General features: G+C 38.6%; 1 protein-coding gene across 2 annotated transcripts in view; it reads left to right on the top strand.

The window, feature by feature from the left end:
* The first annotated feature begins 277 nt into the window (after window positions 1–277).
* The window catches only part of doc2b (double C2-like domains, beta), a 228,646-nt gene continuing 208,589 nt past the window's right edge, over window positions 278–20,334 (top strand). The window contains exon 1 of one of the 2 annotated variants that reach the window (XM_036142767.1): window positions 278–971. In XM_036142767.1, coding sequence (XP_035998660.1) covers window positions 614–971 — 358 coding nt within the window. In that variant the 5' untranslated portion in view covers window positions 278–613. The remainder of the gene's footprint in view (window positions 972–20,334) is intronic. The other variant, XM_021317502.2, reaches the window with a different exon arrangement.

The following is a 20,334-nucleotide window of genomic DNA, read 5'->3' as shown; positions in this document are numbered from 1 at the left end:
TACCTTGACGGGCCGGATTTGGCCCGCGGGCCTTGAGTTTGACACCTGTGCACTAGAGGATGGCTGCTGCTCGCCCAGAGACGTGCCACATTCCAGCGCGTGGCACGGCGGCGGACGTCCCTCCCACCGGCAGATGGACGGGGTTAATATCATAATTAAGCACCTCTGCCGACGATTCCTGTTTATCACTCGGTTGCTAGGCAGTGACATCAGCTGATCCCTCCCTCCCTTCCTCCCTCCCTCCCTCTCTAATCCCTTCCCTCCGCCTCACACACACGCTCGCCAGTCTCTCTCGGCTGCGTGTCTCTCAGATAGGCGGCGCAGGCAGACGTGGGCCGAGCGTGGAGGTAGTAGCGTGTGAGAGACGGCATGGTGAGGGTCTGAGGAGACGCAGAGGAGCCCCATGTAGACCAACCCTTACCTGGACCTGTCCAGCCACAAAGAACCGCCGCCTCCTCCAGAGAAGCAGCAGGGAGGCACAGGGCACTTTGGCTGGGCTCTGTTTACCTTTATTTCCCTCTTTTTTTTTTTTTTTTTTTTTTTTTTTTTAAGTTTAATTTTTCCTTCTTCTTTCTTGGTTTTTTGGGAGTGAGCTCCGGGCTGGACCGCATGCATGACACAACGCAAAGGCGAGAAACCCACCATCAGCATCCAGGAGCACATGGCCATTGACGTGTGCCCCGGCCCCATCCAGCCCATCAAGCAGATCTCTGACTACTTCCCCCGTTACCCGCGGGGCCTCCCCCCCGCCGCGCCCCAGCAGGCGGGCCACGTCGGGCCCCCGCGCTCTGCCCTCGCCACCTCTGCGGCCGCCGCCTCCTCCTCCTCCACCTCCGCCGGCGCCGGCTCGGAAAGTGATCGCCCCAATGAGGAGAGCCCTGAACGGGCGTGTGCTGGAGCCTCCGCCTCCTCACAGGCGGCCCGGAGGGACGAGGAGCCGGACGTGGAGGGATACGACTCGGACGACTCCAGTGAGTGACGGCGTCCGTCTGTCGGCGTGTTTGTCTCCTTTTAATCCTGCGTCTCTCTTCCTGCCACCAGTTGCCAGGCATCCCTTCAGCCTTGTGGCTTTCTGGCTTTATCTGTAACCTTTTCTCCTCTCCGCTCTGCTCCTCTGGTCTTTCTCCCCCCCTTCTTCCCTTTTTACCTCCAGTCGTCTGATTTAAACACGGACGGCGGCAGATAACTCTTTTCCTCTCAGCCAACTGTTGCTGCTGCGAGGAACGCCGCCTCTCCTCTCCCCCCCCCCTCCTTCCTCCTCCTCCTCCTGCTGCCTCGGCTGACAGAACGATGCCTGCGATTTTTTTCACGGCTGTCGGCGTTCCTAAAATCACCCGTTTCTGTCCGCCGAGTCCTCGGTCTCGTCGGCAGGTTCTGCCGTCATGCACTGCAAAAACGGATCTAAAAATAAATAAAATATTCTTTTTTTTTTTTTTTTTTTTTTTTTCACCCCAGTGTCCTGTCTAGCTATGTGGCAATAGGAATTGATGTCTCAATGCCAGATAGAGCTCGACAGATTTTGCTTTTACAAGTGGAGCGAACAGCTTTCGCCATAATGCTCCGCTTGATTTATGCATGCACTGCAAAAACGGAACTAGAAATAAGTACAATTTTCTTAAAATGTGTGTATTTTTCCTTGATTTGAGCAGGAAAATAAGATGATTTGCCAATGGAATAAGATTTTTGCACTTAAAATAGGAACAATTCATCTCAATTATCTTATTTCAAGTGCAGGATGTCTAATTATCTTATTTTAGGGGTCAAAATACTCATTCCATTGGCAGATAATCTTATTTACCTGCTCAAATCAAGGACAAATACACTAACTTTAAGAACACTTTACTTATTTTAAGATCCGTTTTTGCAGTGTGTAAATAGCTTTATTATGATTCCTGCAAGGAGGATTTCAAATTATATGGACATGACAATGGGAGAGTAAAGGAAGAACAAAAAGTGAAAGAGAAAGAAAAGAAAAAAAAAAAGAGTAGAGGTGAAAGAAAGAGGAGATAAAAGGGATAGAATGATAAAAACCTTCTCCGTCTGCTCCATCACCTGGAAAGAGAGATGTAAAAAGAACAGCACAACCAATAGATAAAATAAAATATTCTTAAAATTAGTGTATTTATCCTTGATTTGAGCAGGTAAATAAGATTATCTGCCAATGGAATGAGTACTTTGACCCCTAAAATAAGATAATTAGACTTCCTGCACTTGAAATAAGATGATGAAGATGAATTGTTCCTATTTTAAATGTGCAAACATCTTATTCCATTGGCAAATCATCTTATTTACCTGCTCAAATCAAGGATAAATACATTCATTTTAGAGAATGTTTTACTTATTTCTAGTGTTTTTTTTGCAGTGTGATGTCTGATGTTGTTTTTGTTTGGGTTTCCAACACTTAAAGGTGTAAAGACGTGTGCGTGTGTTCCTCTCGCTCTCTTTGTGAAAGATTTCTGTGAATTTCAGTCCTTTTTAATCCGATGAAAAACATCAAAACGTCACAGAGGTAAAATCCAAATAAAGGGTTTTCTCTTCCACTAATTACCACAGAGACGATCCATACAGGAATCCCTTCATTTATCCATGCCGGCCGACGTCTGATCGATTTTTTTTTTTTTTTTTTTTTTTTTTTTTTTTTTTTTTTAAAACAGTGACGGTGTTTCTGTGTTTCAGCATCCGGCCCGGTTCCACCGGTTCTGAAGAACATGTTGCACAGAACCAGAATAGATGCATCACAACCCAACATTGCACTACAAAAAGAGAACTAAAAAAATAAAGTAAAATATTCTTGAAATGAATGTATTTGTCCTTGATTTGAGCAGGTAAATAAGATTTTTTGCCAATGGAATGAGTATTTTGACCCCTAAAATAAGATAACTAGATATACTGCACTTGAAATAAGATGACAGAGATGAATTGTTCCTATTTTAAGTGCAAAAATCTTATTCCATTGGCAAATAGTCTTATTTACCTGCTCAAATCAAGGAAAAATAGTTTCATTTCAAGAAAAAAAAATCTTTTTTTTTAGGTCTATTTTTGCAGTGTGTGTGCACCAGGCGTCCTTCGCTGCAAAATCAGAACAAAAAATAAATGAAAATGTCTTGAAATTGGTATGTTTGTCCTTTATTTGAGCAGCTAAATAGGATGAACTGCCAATGGAATGATGATTTTGACCCCTAAAATAAGATAATTGATATAATGCACTTGAAATAAGATGCTGGAGATGAGTTGTTCCTATTTTAAGTGCAGAAATCTTATTCCATTGGCAGATCGTCTTATTTAGCTGCACAAATGCACTCATTGAAATATTTTTTAGTTAATTTTAGTGCCGTTTTTGCAGTGTTTGCTCAAGGGCCTTGTGATTGCAGGTAATGTGTGACAGCAGTGCGCCTTCTGCAGGAGGAGTTAATCCAGCCAGAGTGGCATGCTGGGGGGCTCTAATCCAGAGCTGGACAGGAGGGTTGGAGGGCAGAGCTGGGGGATGGTAGGAGGTGGAAGGGATGGATTCTCCTGGCAGATGTTGCTTTATGACCTCCATTAGGCGGCCGGGATTTAACCCGGTGAAGGAGGACAGAGTTAATCAGGGCAGAATTTACTTTTCTGTGGAGAGACGCTGAGGATTTTTTTATTTTTTTTTTATTTTAGCTGCAAATCTTTTTTTTCCTGAAGCGAACTAAAACTGTTTTTCTGCCAAGTAATGCCGTGCTTCCCAGCCGTTAAGCATAGATGCTTATCGTAACGTGGAGCAGGCATGGATGATTATCGTATCATTAGATGTAGGGGGGAGAAAAAAAAATTACATTTTGTTGCACTATATGCTCCAAAATAAATGAAAAAAATGTTTTTTTTGTCTAATTCTGAGATTTCCCAAACAGTTGCAAACATTTTAAAATCCAGCGTTTCCTGCAACAGATAAATTGATGTGAGTAAAACGGAGCAACTTTGCAGCGCTCCGTCCAGCCTTCACTGCAAAAACGGAACTTAAAATGTTCTTAAAATGAATGTATTTGTCCTTGATTTGAGCAGGTAAATAAGATGATCTGCCAATGGAATAAGATTTTTGCACTTAAAATAGGAACAACTCATCTCCAGCATCTTATTTCAAGTGCAGGATGTCTATTTATCTTATTTTAGGGGTCAAAATACTCATTCCATTGGCAAATAACCTTATTTACCTGCTCAAATCAAGGACAAATACACTAATTTTAAAGAACATTTTACTTATTTTTAGATCCGTTTTTGCAGTGTTCCTGGTTTCTTCTGAGAATCGTGTTCTCTCTCATCCTCAGGGAACAACAGGGACGTCTCCACAAACGCACACAGTGCTGGTAAACAGCTTCCTGCATCGCTGTGCTTCATCTTTACTTTTAAATACTCCGCCTTTGTTCTCATTCGCGCAGTTGCAACTTCAACACTGAAGAGTGTTGTCAAGGCGTGCAGCCATTGTTTGATGGGAAAAGGACTTTATTTTTAATTCATTTTCTGGATTGATCAGACTGAAAAGCTTCTGATTCTGGTCATCTGTCAGTTTTTGTCACCATTTTAGATCAAAGTTAGTTTTTATAATAACGTCTGAGTAGTTTTGCTGTTGTGGGAAATCACATGAGGCTGGTTTCAAGGCGCCATTCCTCCTCCTCAGCATCACATATTTGGCCAGCGGGAACTTTTCCTGCTCTTTCCCACACCTGACGAACGGGTATGTTTAAAAAAAAAAAAAAAAAAACAAGAAAAAGAGAAGATTTGCACTGCAAAAACAGAGCTAAAAATAAGTAAAGATTTATTGAAATGAGTGTGTTTGTCCTTGATTTAAGGAGGTAAATAAGATGATTTGCCAATGGAATAAGAATTTTGCACTTAAAATAGGAACAATTCATCTCCGTCATCTTATTTTAAGTGCAGGATGTCTAATTATCTTATTTTAGGGGTAGAAATACTCATTCAAATGGCAGATAATCTTATTTACCTGCTCAAATCAAGGACAAATACACTAACTTTAAGCACATTTTACCTATTTTTAGATCTGTTTTTGCAGTGTACCAGATCGGTACTGGTTCTGTGGGTAAGCAATAAGGAGATGGAGGCAACTACACTGCAAAAACAGACCTTAAAATAAGTACAATGTTCTTAAAATGTGGGTTTTTGTCCTTGATTTGAGCAGGTAAATGAGATTATCTGCCAATGCAATGAGTATTTTGACCCCTAAAATAAGATAATTAGATATACTGCACTTGAAATAAGATGATGGAGATGAATTGTTCCTGTTTTAAGTGCTCAAATCTTAAAACATCAATTTACCTGCTCAAATCAAGGGTAAATGCACTCATTTCAAAAGAAATTTTGTTATTTTTAGTTCCATTTTTGTGTGGAAAACGTGTCTTAATGGCAAGAGAGATTTTCATTGCAGTTTTCAACAATATTATGTTATTAGTTTTTACTAACACCGCTCAGGGCTTGGTTTGCACCATTTATCTAAATCAAATGTTACTATAACCAAACCGCAGATGTGTATTTTAAAAGCACAGTTGACGTAACATGAGGACACCATGTTGCTCCAGGTGAAGCGGTAGAGAGGAGAGCTGCTTATGCATCAGGACGAGTGCCTCCCTGATCCTCTAAAGCTGCTAAAACATCTGAAACTGGAACACTGGAGGAAGAGCTTAGTCATTTATTGTGGAGGGGGGAAAATACCCAGCGCGGCATTTTAGAGCTGCGCGTTTCGCTGTCGCTCAGCATCACTGCACTTTGGTCGGCTGAGGGAACACTGCATGTGTTCCCTGTGTATATAACCGCTTTTTAACTGTGTATATGAGAACAAACTGATGAAATGTCAGGGCTGCTCGGCTGCGTCAGATCTCTGATTTAGTCGGCTACATCAACTGCTGAGCTGATAGCCGCTGTTTCCTGTTTGAGCCTAGCTCTAAACTCATTAACTACTCCAGATAAATGAATTAATCCAACGCTTCCGCTTAAATTGTCCATTGGAAGCCGTATTTGTTCTTGAAATCCCGCGCTGCATATTTTAGACAGACAAAAAAATCACACTGGGACGACTTTTACACTCAAAACGTAGCTGTGCCCCTTCTGGTCGAGCTTAATTTCACTCCTTCATTTTTTTATTTTATTTTTTTATTGGAGCCAAAAGAGGAAATAAAACAAAACAAATATATGGCAATATATATATATATATATATATGTGTGTGTGTGTGTGTAGATGTATGTGTGGGCATACATGATGCACCTCTTGCTGTGATCACACAGATCTATACAGTCAGTACAATACTGCCAAAGCTTCGTATCAAAGTAAAAATTCCCAAATTACAGTCCAGCAGTTTGAGCCCCTTTTTTGTATTTTTTTTTATTCCCAACAAGAAAGAAAAAGGGGAAAAAAAACAACAACAAAAAAACGATTTTGAAAAATAGGAAAGAAAGCATTGCTACTTTTGGTAAAACTTCTGTGTAGACCCCCGAAGGGTATATTTGATTTTCTCAAGCCTCACTCTTAGGAATTGAAAAAAATTCAAACTTACTTTGAAAAGACATTGAATTTGACAAGATTAAAATGGTTGTTTTCTTTCCTTCTCATAAAACCACTGTTCTTGTGGCCATATGCATCACTATGCTGCTCAGATATGAATCTGTTTTCTGGTAGAGACCACCAGATGTGTGCTGATGCCAGAAAGAGCTCATGTTGCCATGCTCCAGACCAGGCATCTGCAGCCTGTGGCTCTTAATAACTTTGGCTACAAATTATATTTTTATTATGGTATATAAATGTAATGATGCTAAAAGTGCCAGTGATATTTAATTTTAAATAAATATTTTTTCTTTATGTTGGAAACTATGATTTTTTTTTTTACATCATTATCCACAAATATCAACATCCCATCCATCCTCTTTTTTTTAAAACCTCAAAATAGACATAAAAGGGCGTTTTTTTTTTACGATGACAACATATTTCCTTCAGTAGATCTTTATCAAACATTATAACTTGTCTTTTTTCAAAAAGCCAGGCAACATTTGTGGCTCTGAACGAGTTTAATTCAACTGGACTGTAGGTAAAATATCTCTTTGGACTATAAAGGTGGCAGGTTCCTGGTCTAGAGAAACCTACAGCATCATACACTGCAAAAACAGAACTAAAAGTAAGTGAAATTTTCTTGAAATCATTGTAATTTTCCTTGATTAGAGCAGGTAAGTAAGACTATTTGCCAATGGAATAAGATTTTTGCACTTAAAATAGCAACAATTCATCTCCATCGTCTTATTTCAAGTGCAAGATGTCCAATTATGTTATTTTAGAGATGAATTGTTCCTATTTGAAGTGCAAAAATATTATTCCATTGGCAAATAGTCTTATCTACCTGCTCAAATCAAGGAAAAATACACTAATTTCAAGACATTTTTACTTATTTTAGTTCCCTTTTTGCAATGTAAGCCCTGCTCAATATTTAACTGTGGGGATGAGGTACTTTCCCACATATTCATCGTTTTGTTAACTGTACCTTTACGTTTGTGATGGTAGGACTGAGACGACATTTTCCTGTCCTAAATAATTTCACTATAAATGAATTTTTTCATGCACAGCAGTAGGTTCAACTTGTGTATTTTTTATAAAAAAAAGTCAGATTTCTGTTTAAAATAGCAAACGGCTGTAGATCTGAAAAAGGGTCTCAGGGGTTTACCTTAATTAATGTAAAAGTTTCCTGCCTTTTTTAATTGAATCTTTCATGGTTTAGATTTTTATTTTATTTTATTCCCAGCAACAAAATGAGAACTTTTCTTGAAAGCATTTGTTGTATTTATCCAAGTTTAATGAACCGGTGACTCCAAAGTCTGTTCCTAAGTAAAAAGTTAATGTAAGTGGCCTTATCCGTGAAATTAAAGCAAAAAAGTATCTTCAGAAAAGTAAATAAAAAAATGTATTTAAGAAAATAGAAGATGCAGTTGAATAATGATTCCTTTCTTTGTCAAAAAACATGCGTGTATTTTATTTTTACTAACTTTTTGTGGCTTTTCTTCTGTTGCAGTTGTCTCTTATGTTTTTTCAGGTATTAAAATGGAAATTCCAGACTTTACAATGAAAGTAAATGCTCCGTCTAATTTTACTAACTTTTTTAAGAGCACAACATATTTAAATTGTTTTAGCGTAACCCAAAAATTGTCAATACCTGACCAAGATAACACTTTTTCATGTTTTAATGGCTTTTTATTTGTCTTTCCCATTTTGGGGACCGATTGAGAGGAATATGCCCGTATACCAAGTTTACTTATTGCATCGTTAATCCGACGCTGATCAAGTGAAAAACTAAAGCATAAATAAAAAAAGGCATCAGTCATGTTGATTTTATAGGAAGCGGTTTTTGACAGCAGTGATTTTAATAATAATTTCTTCAGCAACAAGTAAACATGCTCTAAATAAAGGCTCTAAGGTTGTCGGTGTGACAATTTGGCACAAATGAATTTATTTTAAGGCTTTTGATGTGTCGTTATCAGGCGTGCTGATATTAGGAGGTAATAGCCCATGTGCTCCGTAACACAGCAGCCCTGCATCAGTAAGGATGCTGTTCATCCTTCTCAGATTAGCTTCCAGGAACCGACTGTTTTGTGTAATTTTCTCTCGTTCGAACGCATTTTCTAGCAGCACAATTTGCACTGCAAAAACGGAGCTAAAAATAAGTAAAATGTTCTTAAAATTTGTGTATTTTTCATTGATTTGAGCAGGTAAACAAGATAATCTGCCAATAGAATAAGATTTTTGCACTTAAAATAGAAACAATTCATCTCCATCATCTTATGTCAAGTGCAGTATATCTAATTACCTTATTTAAGGGTTCAAAATACTCATTCCATTGGCAGATAATCTTATTTACCTGCTCAAATCTGTGACAAAACCACTAATTTTAAGAACATTTTACTCATTTTTAGATCCGTTTTTGCAGTGTGGCTCTGGAGAAAACAACAGAAACAAGCCGCGTCTCTCTTGTCGGTCCGAACCGATTCCCTAAATGTCGAAAAACAAACTTGTGTCGGTGGCGCCAACGTAGTAAACGGTGTATCTGCTCGGAAACAAGGTTGCACAAGTTCAGAGACTTTAAACATCCCATAAGCCGCCCACACAAACATCCCATAACCCACACAAACATCCACCACCGTGTCACAATGCCTTCAGCTTCAGTCAATAGATAGAAAATACTGACTTCCCACACTTTCACGGCCGTGGATCACAGAACTAGCGTTTGTCTTTTTCATGTGAGGCTATGCAGACATGCCAGCTCAACATCGATCTCCCTGCTAGTTTATGCAAACATTAAACCAAAGTTCCTCTCTATCCTCCTGCTAATAAGACTATTAGACAGAAACATCTGCCAGAGGATCATCTTAATGACTTCGCAATCACCTGAAGAGTCATCAGTGTGGCAGGATAATTACGCCGCCGGCTCCGCTTCCCACAGGGAAAACAAATCCCAACCAGTAAAACAAGGACGCCTAAAAAAATATATAAATAAATAACCAAACTAGGAGACATTCCTTCGCTTGTTAGCAACTTAACGTAGGATCCAGAGAGAGCAGGCGATTTGAAAACATGATGTACAGTGAAAGAAATGAATAACAAGCGAGTGACTGAGTCTGATGCAACGTCCCAATAATCCCTGGCTGCTGCTGCTGCTGCCATGGGAGCCAAAAGGAGACGGAGAAACGGCTGCAGAAACAGAACCCTGATACTGCCTCACAGACGCTTTTATCAAGACCCGCTCTTCATTAAACCGCCTAAAGGTTAATGCTTGATATGTCGTAAGTCATACAGCTGCCATGCTTCCCTTAGAGGCTGGTTTAGATGTGGTTGCTTTCACAGGTGAAAGTTAGAAACTGTCCTGTTTTTTTCTTTTTTTTCTTTTTTTTTCTTTTTTTTCCCCCCTTTTTTCCCCTTTTTTCATTTTTTTCTTTTTTTCCCCTTTTTTCCCCTTTTTTCTTTTTTTTCCCCTTTTTTCTTTTTCTTTTTTTCTCTTTTTTTCCCTCTTTTCTTTTTTTCCCCTTTTTTTCTGGTCAGCTGATTTGAGTTGATAACATTGGTGGTATTCTCTAACCCCCAGTGGGTCGAGGCAGACGACCTATGCTGGTGAAGACTCCCAGTCATTCAGGTCATGGTCATTCCAAAAGAAAGTAAAAAAACAAAGCATCTGGACTTGTTTTCTGTAGTTGAAGACGTTTCGCTTCCTCTCCAGAAAGCTTTCTCAATTCAAAAAGTCTGGAGTAATGTGGAGTACCAAGCTTTATACTACTGCCCAAACAAAGGCCTTGTAATGACTTAGATAACATGCAAATTCAACAGAAACAGGTCCATCCCTTAGTAATGGGGGGCCGTTAAAGACATTAAGCCAGCAGATTGAACCGAAACTGGTCCACAAACTGGTTGTTGTTGGCCTGGCTTAAAGGAACAATGTTTTGATCACCCGTATGATGGTGATCAAAACATCGCACATTACTCCAGGTTTTTTGAATCGAGAAAGCTTCCTTGAGAGGAAGAGAAACGTCTTCTACTATGGAAAATAAGTCCAGTTGCTTTGTTTTTTACTTTTTTTGGAGAGGCAGATGAGCGTTCATACTGAGCCTGGTTCTGGTTCTGCTGGAGGTTCTCCTCCCTGTTAAAGGGGAGTTTTCCTCTCCACTGTCGCTTCATGTATGCTCAGTATGAGGGATTGCTGCAAAGCCATCACCAATGCAGACGACTGTCCACTGTGGCTCTACGCTCTTTCAGGAGGAGTGAATGCTGCTTGGAGAGACTTGATGCAACCTGCTGGGTTCCCTTATATAGGAAAATTTTAATCTTTTGGAATCTTATTTACCATAAAATAAAATAGAATTTGTGGTTATTAAAAGATAAACTTTATGTTGTACTTGACCATTTCAATTGTGAGATTATAACTTGTCAGTAATAATTTGGCCCAAATGACCCATGGGTCCCTCCTTGGACACTCCTGATCTAAAGTTTAGGGCTGGACGAAAATTTAACATCAATACAGTATATATCGATCGGCAGACGAATATCAATGATATAAAACAATGGGTCAATAACAAGTTCAATAGAATAAAAGTTTTCCTTCCTTTTGCATTCTAACCATGTAGGTTAATATTACAGTCATTACATCCTCCCAACCAATCACAACGCAGACCCAGGAAGCTCCGCCTCCTTTAAAGAGTTCAGAGAGCACGGGTTGTTTTTAATTTTATTTTTTTATTTGCAGTCTTGGTAAAAAGTTGGTTGAATAAAGGGTTGAGTTTGAATTCAGTGTTTGTTCTTTATCTAAAAATATGCCGCTAAGCAAACAGCTTAAAATGACCAAAGCTGCACTTATAATATATGTTTTGAAGTTTTTGATAATTATCAATATCCAACCATAAGATTTCTATTTTATCAATATGCTTTTTTTTCTATATCGTCTCCAGACAGGAAGGTAAAGCTTAGCCACAAAACTTCAGCAAACTATCGTGTTTAAAGATTCCCAAATAGGGCTGAACGATTTTGGAAAATAACCTAATTGCGATTTTTTTTTTCTTAATATTGCGATTTAATGCGATTTTTTTTCCCCCCAGTTTAATTTATCATGTCTTTTTAAACATATACAAACAACAAATCATTTTGTTTCCTCGCTGTGCGGATTAGTTGCTAAAAGACCCACAGCATCTAAACTCAGAGCAGAAATTATTGCGTTCTGCCTACAATATATTTCAACCAAAATTGCAATTTTGACTTTTCTCTGCGATAACCACAAGCAACAAAAATGTAAACAAGGACTATTCAAAACAAGAACTTTTAATGTTTCTATTAATCAGAATATTATTCAAGAGAACAGCTTTTAATTTATTAGACATCAATCCTTGTTGAAGATAAAGTGCAACCAACAAGCAAGTCTATGTATTAAACTGATTGACCTGTACTTAATGCTATGTATGATTATATAAACTCTAAAACAAGTAATAAAATTAGATTATCTCACTGCTGCAACTGTCTTCCCTTCCATGTGGAGTCAAACCCACTTTAAACATTTTACCAACACCTAACGGACGTGTCTAATTCACTTATTGTTACATAGCCAAAATTGCAGACTCTGCGATTTGGAAATTGCGTTTTTTTAAATCGCGATTATATTGAAAATGCGATTAATTGTTCAGCCCTATTCCCAAAGATTCCTTTAAAACGCAAATATATATATATATATATATATATATATATATATATATATATATATATATATATATATATATAAAAAATGTAAACCTCAGAATTGGAAAAATTATTACAAAAACCAACCAGAGTGTAAAGATTTGAGCAAGTATGACATAGTGTGGTGTTCCCAGTCTGCTTATGTCTCAAAAGGGTCATTGATGCTCATGAGGAGCAAAGGCTCACGCCGGTCATAATGTTATGCCTTATCAGGACATTTTATTTTTACAGTCTTGGGGTATATTGTGTTTTTGTAAAGAAGCAAGTCTGGGGATCGACCCTAACCTTTTAATCAGGAGACAGATGGACACAGCCCACAAATAATCAGCGGGTGTCTCCGACTCGGCTGTCAAAAAGCAGCCAAAACATTTTGCATCTGCAAGATGTCTTGCAGTTTGTGGCTAAAAGAAAAAATGATTCAGCTGAATGTGATTAAGAAGAAAAACTGACCTTTTCCTTTCTGGCTCCAAAAGCGGCTGTTGTTATTCATAATGCTCTTACAGGGAAACAAAAGAACAGAAATCTATTTCGAATGATTTGTGGCTTGAAAATGTTTGGTGGCTGTTTTGATGTCTGACATCAGGGATTTGAAAAGAAAACAAAAGGAAATAATAGAGGTAGTGTGAATAAATGTTTGCTCCTTTACAGATTTTATTCTGTTTTTGCCTTTTTTTTTTTGTCACACTTGAATGTTTCAGATCATCAAAGTTTTAAATTTTTTATGTGCCCCGGGTAAATATTAAAAGCCATTTATTCAGGGGTTAAAGCTTTTCACACCAACCTGCCCCTATCTTGAAATATGATGATGAATTAACTGCTTTTATTTAGTTTATTAACCACATTCAGACCTGCAGAATGGATAAAAAAAATCACTTGCATTGAACTTGACTGACAACATGAAGCAAGAGAGAAAGGAAAATGTCCTGATGTGAAGAAATTCAGTGTCTGTCAGTATGGAAAGGGTTTTCAAGCCACTTAGGCTACGTTCACACTGCAGGTCTTAATGCTCAATTCTGATGTTTTTGTGAAATCTGATTTTTTTTTTTTTTTTTTTTTTTTTTTTTTTTTTTTTTTTTTTTTTTTTTTTTTGTGTGGTTGTTCACATTTCCAAATATATGCGACTTGTATGTGATCTCCTGTGTGAACTGAATTAATTCAACTTAATTGTCCCACATGCGCGGTTGAGAACGCGATGACGTCACACGTAGCAAAGCGTCCTCAGTGTTCGGAAGTAAACATGGATTATAATGCTGGCGTGCATTTTACGATCTTTAATTTCTTTTCTAACCGCAGCTTTCCTAACCTGACGCCGCCAGATAGATTTGCTTCGCATATCCATCTGGAAACCTTCCGTTGAAGTAATTTTGGGAAGGGGCGAAAATACTGGTTAGCTGATTGGCCTATGTTGGTGATAGACGGGCCAAATAAACCAATCAGATTCGTCGTCACTCGTAACAGAGCGACGACGAAAACACAACCACAAGCCAAGCTACTCTTGCTGCTGCAGGTAAAGGCTCGTTAGCTCAGCAAAGAAATACTCTGTAATTCCGATAAAACTTGCTCGATAGCCACGCTTACGCTAGTTTCATCGGCTGAAGCCGCCATGTTCTTTAGAATGAACTGTCGCGCTTCTCGTTGCGTCACACCTCAACCCGCCTCAAAGCCAACGCTGATTGGACGTTCGTTTGGTGAACGGCTCCAAATTTTCTTTAACGGAAAGTAGCCAGACTGATCTGCGAGTGAAACCTTGAAAGCTCGCAAGATCAGGATGGTCTCACGAGGCTACAGCTTTCCCTCCATAGACTGCTCTCCTCATTGTTGTTCTCTAGGGATGTGCCGATACCAGATTTCTTCAAACCAAGTACGATTTCAAGTACTTCAACTTCAGTACTTGCCGATACCGAGTACCGATATGAGTACTAACAAATGCCATTAACTCCCCAGACTTAATTTTCCAATTAATTTTCCAATTAATTCGGAGGCCATGAGGAAACTCCTTGTGTTCGGCGTCGTGTTGTGTCTTAAGATGTTTTATCAGGTTACTTGTGTTGTAACTGCTAGGGTTTGTTCCTCCTTTTGATAACTTTGATTTACACATTTTACTAGCCTTACTTTTGTCGTCCTTGAAAATACTTCCAAATAACAGACATGGCTAACTCCTTCACCCGTTTTGTGTTTACTCCCTCCTTCTCTATGCTCTGGCTGGCGGGTTCTTGACGTCACATTACGTTCTTCTTCGCTGCTTTGGCTTCTTCTTCTCCGTTCTCCTCTTCAGTTTGATTTTATTTTATGTTGTTTTATAGCTGCATGTAGTATCTGATCGCAAACTAATGCTTTCTGTTAAAGAGAAAGGTATGCTAGTATCCGGTCCTGTAGTATCGGAACACATTTACGGATACAAGTACGAGTACAAACACGTGGTATCGGGCCCGATACCGATACCAGTATCAGTATCGGTATTGGTACATCCCTATTGTCCTCCATGGGTGTTGTTTTTCTTCCCACTTCTGCATAGCAGATGCAGATTAGTGACGTTTGTCAAGTATCGGTGACGTACAGTATCAGATTCAGGACCACATATCCAAGTGGCCTGAGTCAAATTTGAAAAAATCCAATCTGTGTTGTTCAGACTGTCATAAAAAGATCAGATACAGGTCGCATGTGGGCAAAACAATCTAAATTGGGTCACTTCAGGCTGCAGTGTGAACGTAGCCTCAATCTCCAGAACCACAGTGAGAACCACTATAGACGGAACAGTGGCCAGCCTACCAAAATTACTCCAAGAGCCCATCAGTGACTTACCACTGTGGTCACAAAAGAACCCAGAAAAAATGTTAAGTGTCAGAGCTTATGATTGACCAATAACAGACCGCGCTAAACTAAAAGACTACACGTGCAGACTTTGGGTCTCATTTTACTGTGAAACATCAATTTTATCATTACCTGCACACTGCAAAAAGGGAAATAAAAGTAAGTAAAATGTTCTTTAAATTAGTATGTTTTTCCTTAATTTCAGCAGCTAAATAAGACTATTTGCCAATGGAATGAGAATTTCTACCCCTAAAATAAGATAATTAGACATCCTGCACTTGGAATAAGGTGATGGAGATGAATTGTTCTTATTTTAAGTGCAAAAATCTTATAACATTGGCAAATTATCTGATTTACCAGCTCAAATCAATTAAAAATACGCTAATTCCAAGAGGATTTTACCTACTTTGAGATCCCTTTTTTGAAGTGTGCAGCTCCAAGCCATCAGAGGATTTCACTTGATACGCAACACTATGGACCACCATGTTAATTTTTATTTAAAGCGCACGCTACGATCCCCGCGTTATCCGAGTCCAAACGCACAAAACGCTCCCGCTGGAAAAGGTTGCCTGGCAGAAAGCCCCACCACGGTGCTCCGGCGCCACTTCCACATTCAGAGGAAAAGATCTGCTTGATCTGATCTTATTGATGTATTCATGAACCGTACTTTCTACCACAACATCTTGAAGGAGAATTTCTGCTGATCGGTTCACGACGGTGCGCTGAGGTCCTGGACAAGGAGAAAGTCCACCTCTGTTCGGATCAAAAACAAGGTTTTAGGGTGGCCTAGTCAAAGTCTTGACTGGAATTCAACCAGTTGTGCTTGGCACGATCTTAAACACACCATGGATGCTCATAAACCTTAAAACAATTCTGCAAAGACTCCTTAACAGTGATGTGACGAACCAAGAACCAGTTTCCACACACTGCAAAAAGGGAACTCAAAGTAAGTAATTTTTTCTTGAAATTTGTTTGTTTTTCCTTGATTTGAGCGGGTAAATCAGACTATTTGCCAATGGAATAATATTTTTGCACTTAAAGTAGGAATAATTCATCTCCATCATCTTATTTCAAGTGCAGTATATCTAATTATCTTATTTTAGGGGTAGAAATACTCATTCCATTGGCCATATGTGTTATTTAGCCGTTCAAATCAAGGAAAAATATACTCATTTGAAGAAAATTGTACTTACTTTTATTTCCCTTTTTGCAGCGCAAACTATTGATGGTAGTTGTTGACAAAGGAAGACAGGAAGTTGTCAGATTTAAGTAGCTGTTACTTTTTCACATAGGTTGTCTTGGATAGATTTTCTCTCCTTAGTTAATCAAATCCTCATGTTGGGTACTGAGGAAAATGTATTACTTTTGATCTTGTGTTTGATCTGAAAGATGTAAATTAAAAAAAATCCAAAACAAGAAATCTGTAAAGGGTGAATTGCACAACATTGTACATTTTGAAGATGCAAACATTACAGATGAACCTTTTCCATGGGTGTGAGAGGATATTTCCTCGGAAGGATGGCAACTTTTGCAAGGAACTTTTGCAGACGTAAAAAACCTGTTCTGGTCGGCGGCAGCCTTGTCACAATGAACCCGAGCAAATGGCGTTGACTTTAAAGCGTGCTCACACTGCAAAAACTGAACTAAAAACAAGTCACATTTTCTTGAACTTACTGTATTTGTCCTTGATTTGAGTAGGTAAATAAGATGATCTGCCAATGGAATGAGTATTTTGATCCCTAAAATAAGATAATTAGATTTCCTGCACTTGAAATAAGATGATGGAGATGAATTGTTTCTATATTAGGGGTGAAAATACTCATTCCACTGGCAAATAGTCTTATTTATCTGCTCAAATCAAGGAAAAATATGCTAATTTCAAGAGGATTTTACTTACTTTTAGGTCCCTTTTTGCACAGTAAATCAAGTCACTTCACTGCAAAAACAGATCTAAAAATTTGGAAATTGTTCTTAAAGTTAGTGTATTTGTCCTTTTATTTGTGCAGGTAAATAAGATTATTTGCCAAAGGACTGAGTATTTTGACCCCTAATATAAGATAATTAGACATCCTGCACTTGAAATAAGACGATGGAGATGAGTTGTTCCCATTTTAAGTGCAAAAATCTTATTCCATTGGCAAATCATCTTATTTCCATGCTCAAATCAAGGACAAATACACTCATTTTAAGAAAATTTAACTTATTTTTAGTTTCGTTTTTGCAGTGCAGTTATCAGTTTATCCTCCGTGTTCCTCCAGCTTGCAGAGTCGGGTACTTTTTTTAACACGCCGGCTGCGAGGCTGATCCGATCATTCTCGGACTCCTACATATGAATCACACACACCGAGGTGAAGTAATTCCTCCCTCCTGGCGGTGCAGCGAGCGCCGCTGCGGTGAAAATGAAAACGCCGCCTCAGTTTGAATTTGCCAGTCTATCAACAACCTGGTAGAGGGATCTTTCAGCTCGTTTTTTGCTGCTCCAGATCACTCACCTCCCTGTTTGTGATTTTAAAAAGCGCCTCTGCTGTTCCTGAATTGGCTCCTCGCCGTCCTGCGGGACGCGATCCAGTATCTGTACGCCTGTCCCTGGGCGGGGGGGCGTAACGCAGAGGCAGCGCGCTCCCCTATGAACCAAATCACACAGGGACATCTCAATCCTGGCTGAAAAACCTGCTGGCTAATCAGCATAACAGCAACATTTTCTAATTTATTGTGACTCAACCTTGAGTTTAATTGAAAGGGAAAAGTGCATCCCCCCACCAAGTGTCCCAGTCCCCCCCCCTCCCTCCCTTCCCATACGCACACGCCCGAAGGGGGGTAATCAAAAACCATTTGAACACGAGGATCTGTGCCACATTAATTAATGAAGGTTTGTAGTGCTTGTTGAGGGCCACATGCCAGCCGGGGCCCAGAGAAGTGACCGCTGCGACCCACATGGACCGAGCCGAGTCTTGTGTTTCCCACAGATAAGCTCCAGCGTTTTTTTTTTTTTTTTCCAGGAGGAGCGTCTCCTTCCACCAGCCGAGCGCCTCTGTTCGCTTGTAGCCGGCAGCCGGGGGAAAACAAGCGATCCGTGGAGGATCTGAGGAGAGCGAACGGCCGCGGTTCACATAAACACTGCAAAAAGGGAACTCAAAGTAAGTAAAATTTTCTTGAAATTTGTGTATTTTTCCTTAATTTGAGCAGTTTATAAGACTATTTGCCAATGGAATAAGATTTTTGCACTTAAAATAGGAACAATTCATCTCCACCGTCTTATTTCAAGTGCAGGATGTCTAATTATCTTATTTTAGGGATAAAAATACTATCCCATTGGCAAATAATCTTATTTAGCTGCTTAAATAAAAGAAAAATACACTAATTTTTAAGAAAATTCTACTTACTTTTAGTTCCTTTTTGCAGTGAACACGTTCTGTTTCACAGTCATCACAGGGACCTGTGTAGAAATGGCGTTATTTCTCAATAACAAAAAAAATTCCAGAGGTCCTAAATTAGTTAGTTAATAAAGACGTCTTGGAATCAGCGCTTGTACCAAAATAACCAACGGTTGATTAATTCCTTTCCCCACAAAGAGAAAAATTTAGCCTTTTTATATTCCAAAACTTCCTGATGAAGCAACAGCGACGTGTTTGTGCGCTCACAGAAAACAATAGAATCCTGGATAAAGACGAGCTTTTTGCTTTTCTTTTTTAATTTTTTTTTTTTTCATTTTCCAGTTAAATAAGGGTAAAATTGCTCTAAAACACATTGGGCATGGTTGGTAGCACTGCTGCTGCCTTGCACCAAGAAGGTTTGAATCCCAGCCTGGGGTCTTTCCTCATGCAAAAAGGCAGCATGTTCTCCCTGTGCATATGTGCACTGCAAAAAGGGAACTAAAAGTAAGTAAAATCTACTTAAAATTTGTATCTTTTTCCTTGATTTGAGCAGCTAAATAATATTATTTGCCAATGGAATGAGAATTTCTAACCCTAAAATAAGATGATTAGCTAAACTGCACTTGAAATAAGATGATAGAGATGAATTGGTTTTATTTTAATCTTATTAAAATAAAATCTTATTCCATTGGCAAATAGTCTGATTTACCAGCTAAAATCAAAGAAAAATACACTAATTTCAAGAGGATTTTACCTACTTTTAGTTCCCTTTTTGCAGTGTGGCTTCTCTCCGGGTACTCCGGCTTCCTCTGACAGTTACAAAACATGCCTGTTATGTTACCTGCACTGCAAAAAGTCAACTAAAAGTAAGTCAAATTTTCTTGAAATGAGTGTTTTTGTCCTTGATTTGAGCAATTAAACATGATTATTTGCCAATGGAATTAGTATTTTTACTCCTAATATAAGATAATTAGATATATTCACTTAAAAATAAGATGATGGAGATGAGTTGTTCCTACTTTAAGTCCAAAAATTGTATTCTATTGGCAGATCATCTTATTTACCTGCTCAAATCAAGCGCAAATACACTAATTTCAAGAAAATTTGTCTTACTTTTAGTTCTCTTTTTGCAGTGTGGTGTCTCTAAATTGCCCTTAGGTTGCCATTCCTCCTGTGGAATGGCAACCTAATCCCCGCTAGACGTAGGCACCAGGCCCCAGTGCAGGAACCGGCCGGTATAGATGAAGGATATTGGGTTTAAACAATAAAAAAATCTCATGGTATATCCAAAAAATCACGTGATTTATTTAACATTAACACATAGTAAGATGTCTGTGCCCAGATGTTATTAGTTGAAAAGGGAGTCGCCTCATTTGTAATCTGTCTGTTAAGATTAAAGCAATGTGTGATAAACGAAACATGCATATCTCCGGTTTAAAGTAGTGATTAGAGTTGCTTTCAAATTCATTGTTTTTATACTAGGGGTTGACAATAATTGAACATCAATATATATTATATAATTATATATAATATTATTAATATATAGTAAAGGTGATATGACATTTCCAGTATTTCAGTATACATCACAGTCTATGATTACAGCATTTGTCGCTCACTGACGTTATGTTTTTTTTTTTTTTGTAATTAAATGTTTGTATTTTTAACGCAAATCATTCTAAAATGTTACACTGGAGTTTTACAAACACGGCAAAATAATTGGGCATCTGTTGTGGGCATTCTTTGCAGTCTGAGGCTTTTATTTTGTCTAAATCGATATTGTAATTATATCGTATCGACAGAAATTAAGAAATGTATCGTAATATTTGGCCATATCGTCCAGCCCTAATTTAAACATTTTTATATTTTTACTTTGGAGGCCGACCTCATTTATAAACACTTTCAGGGTGATGCTTTCGCCGGCTG

Source organism: Fundulus heteroclitus, chromosome 11 (assembly GCF_011125445.2).
Source record: "Fundulus heteroclitus isolate FHET01 chromosome 11, MU-UCD_Fhet_4.1, whole genome shotgun sequence".
In the NCBI taxonomy this organism is placed as follows: domain Eukaryota; kingdom Metazoa; phylum Chordata; class Actinopteri; order Cyprinodontiformes; family Fundulidae; genus Fundulus; species Fundulus heteroclitus.
The sequence above is the reverse complement of the archived record's forward strand: the minus strand, read 5'-3'. Positions and strand labels throughout refer to the sequence as shown.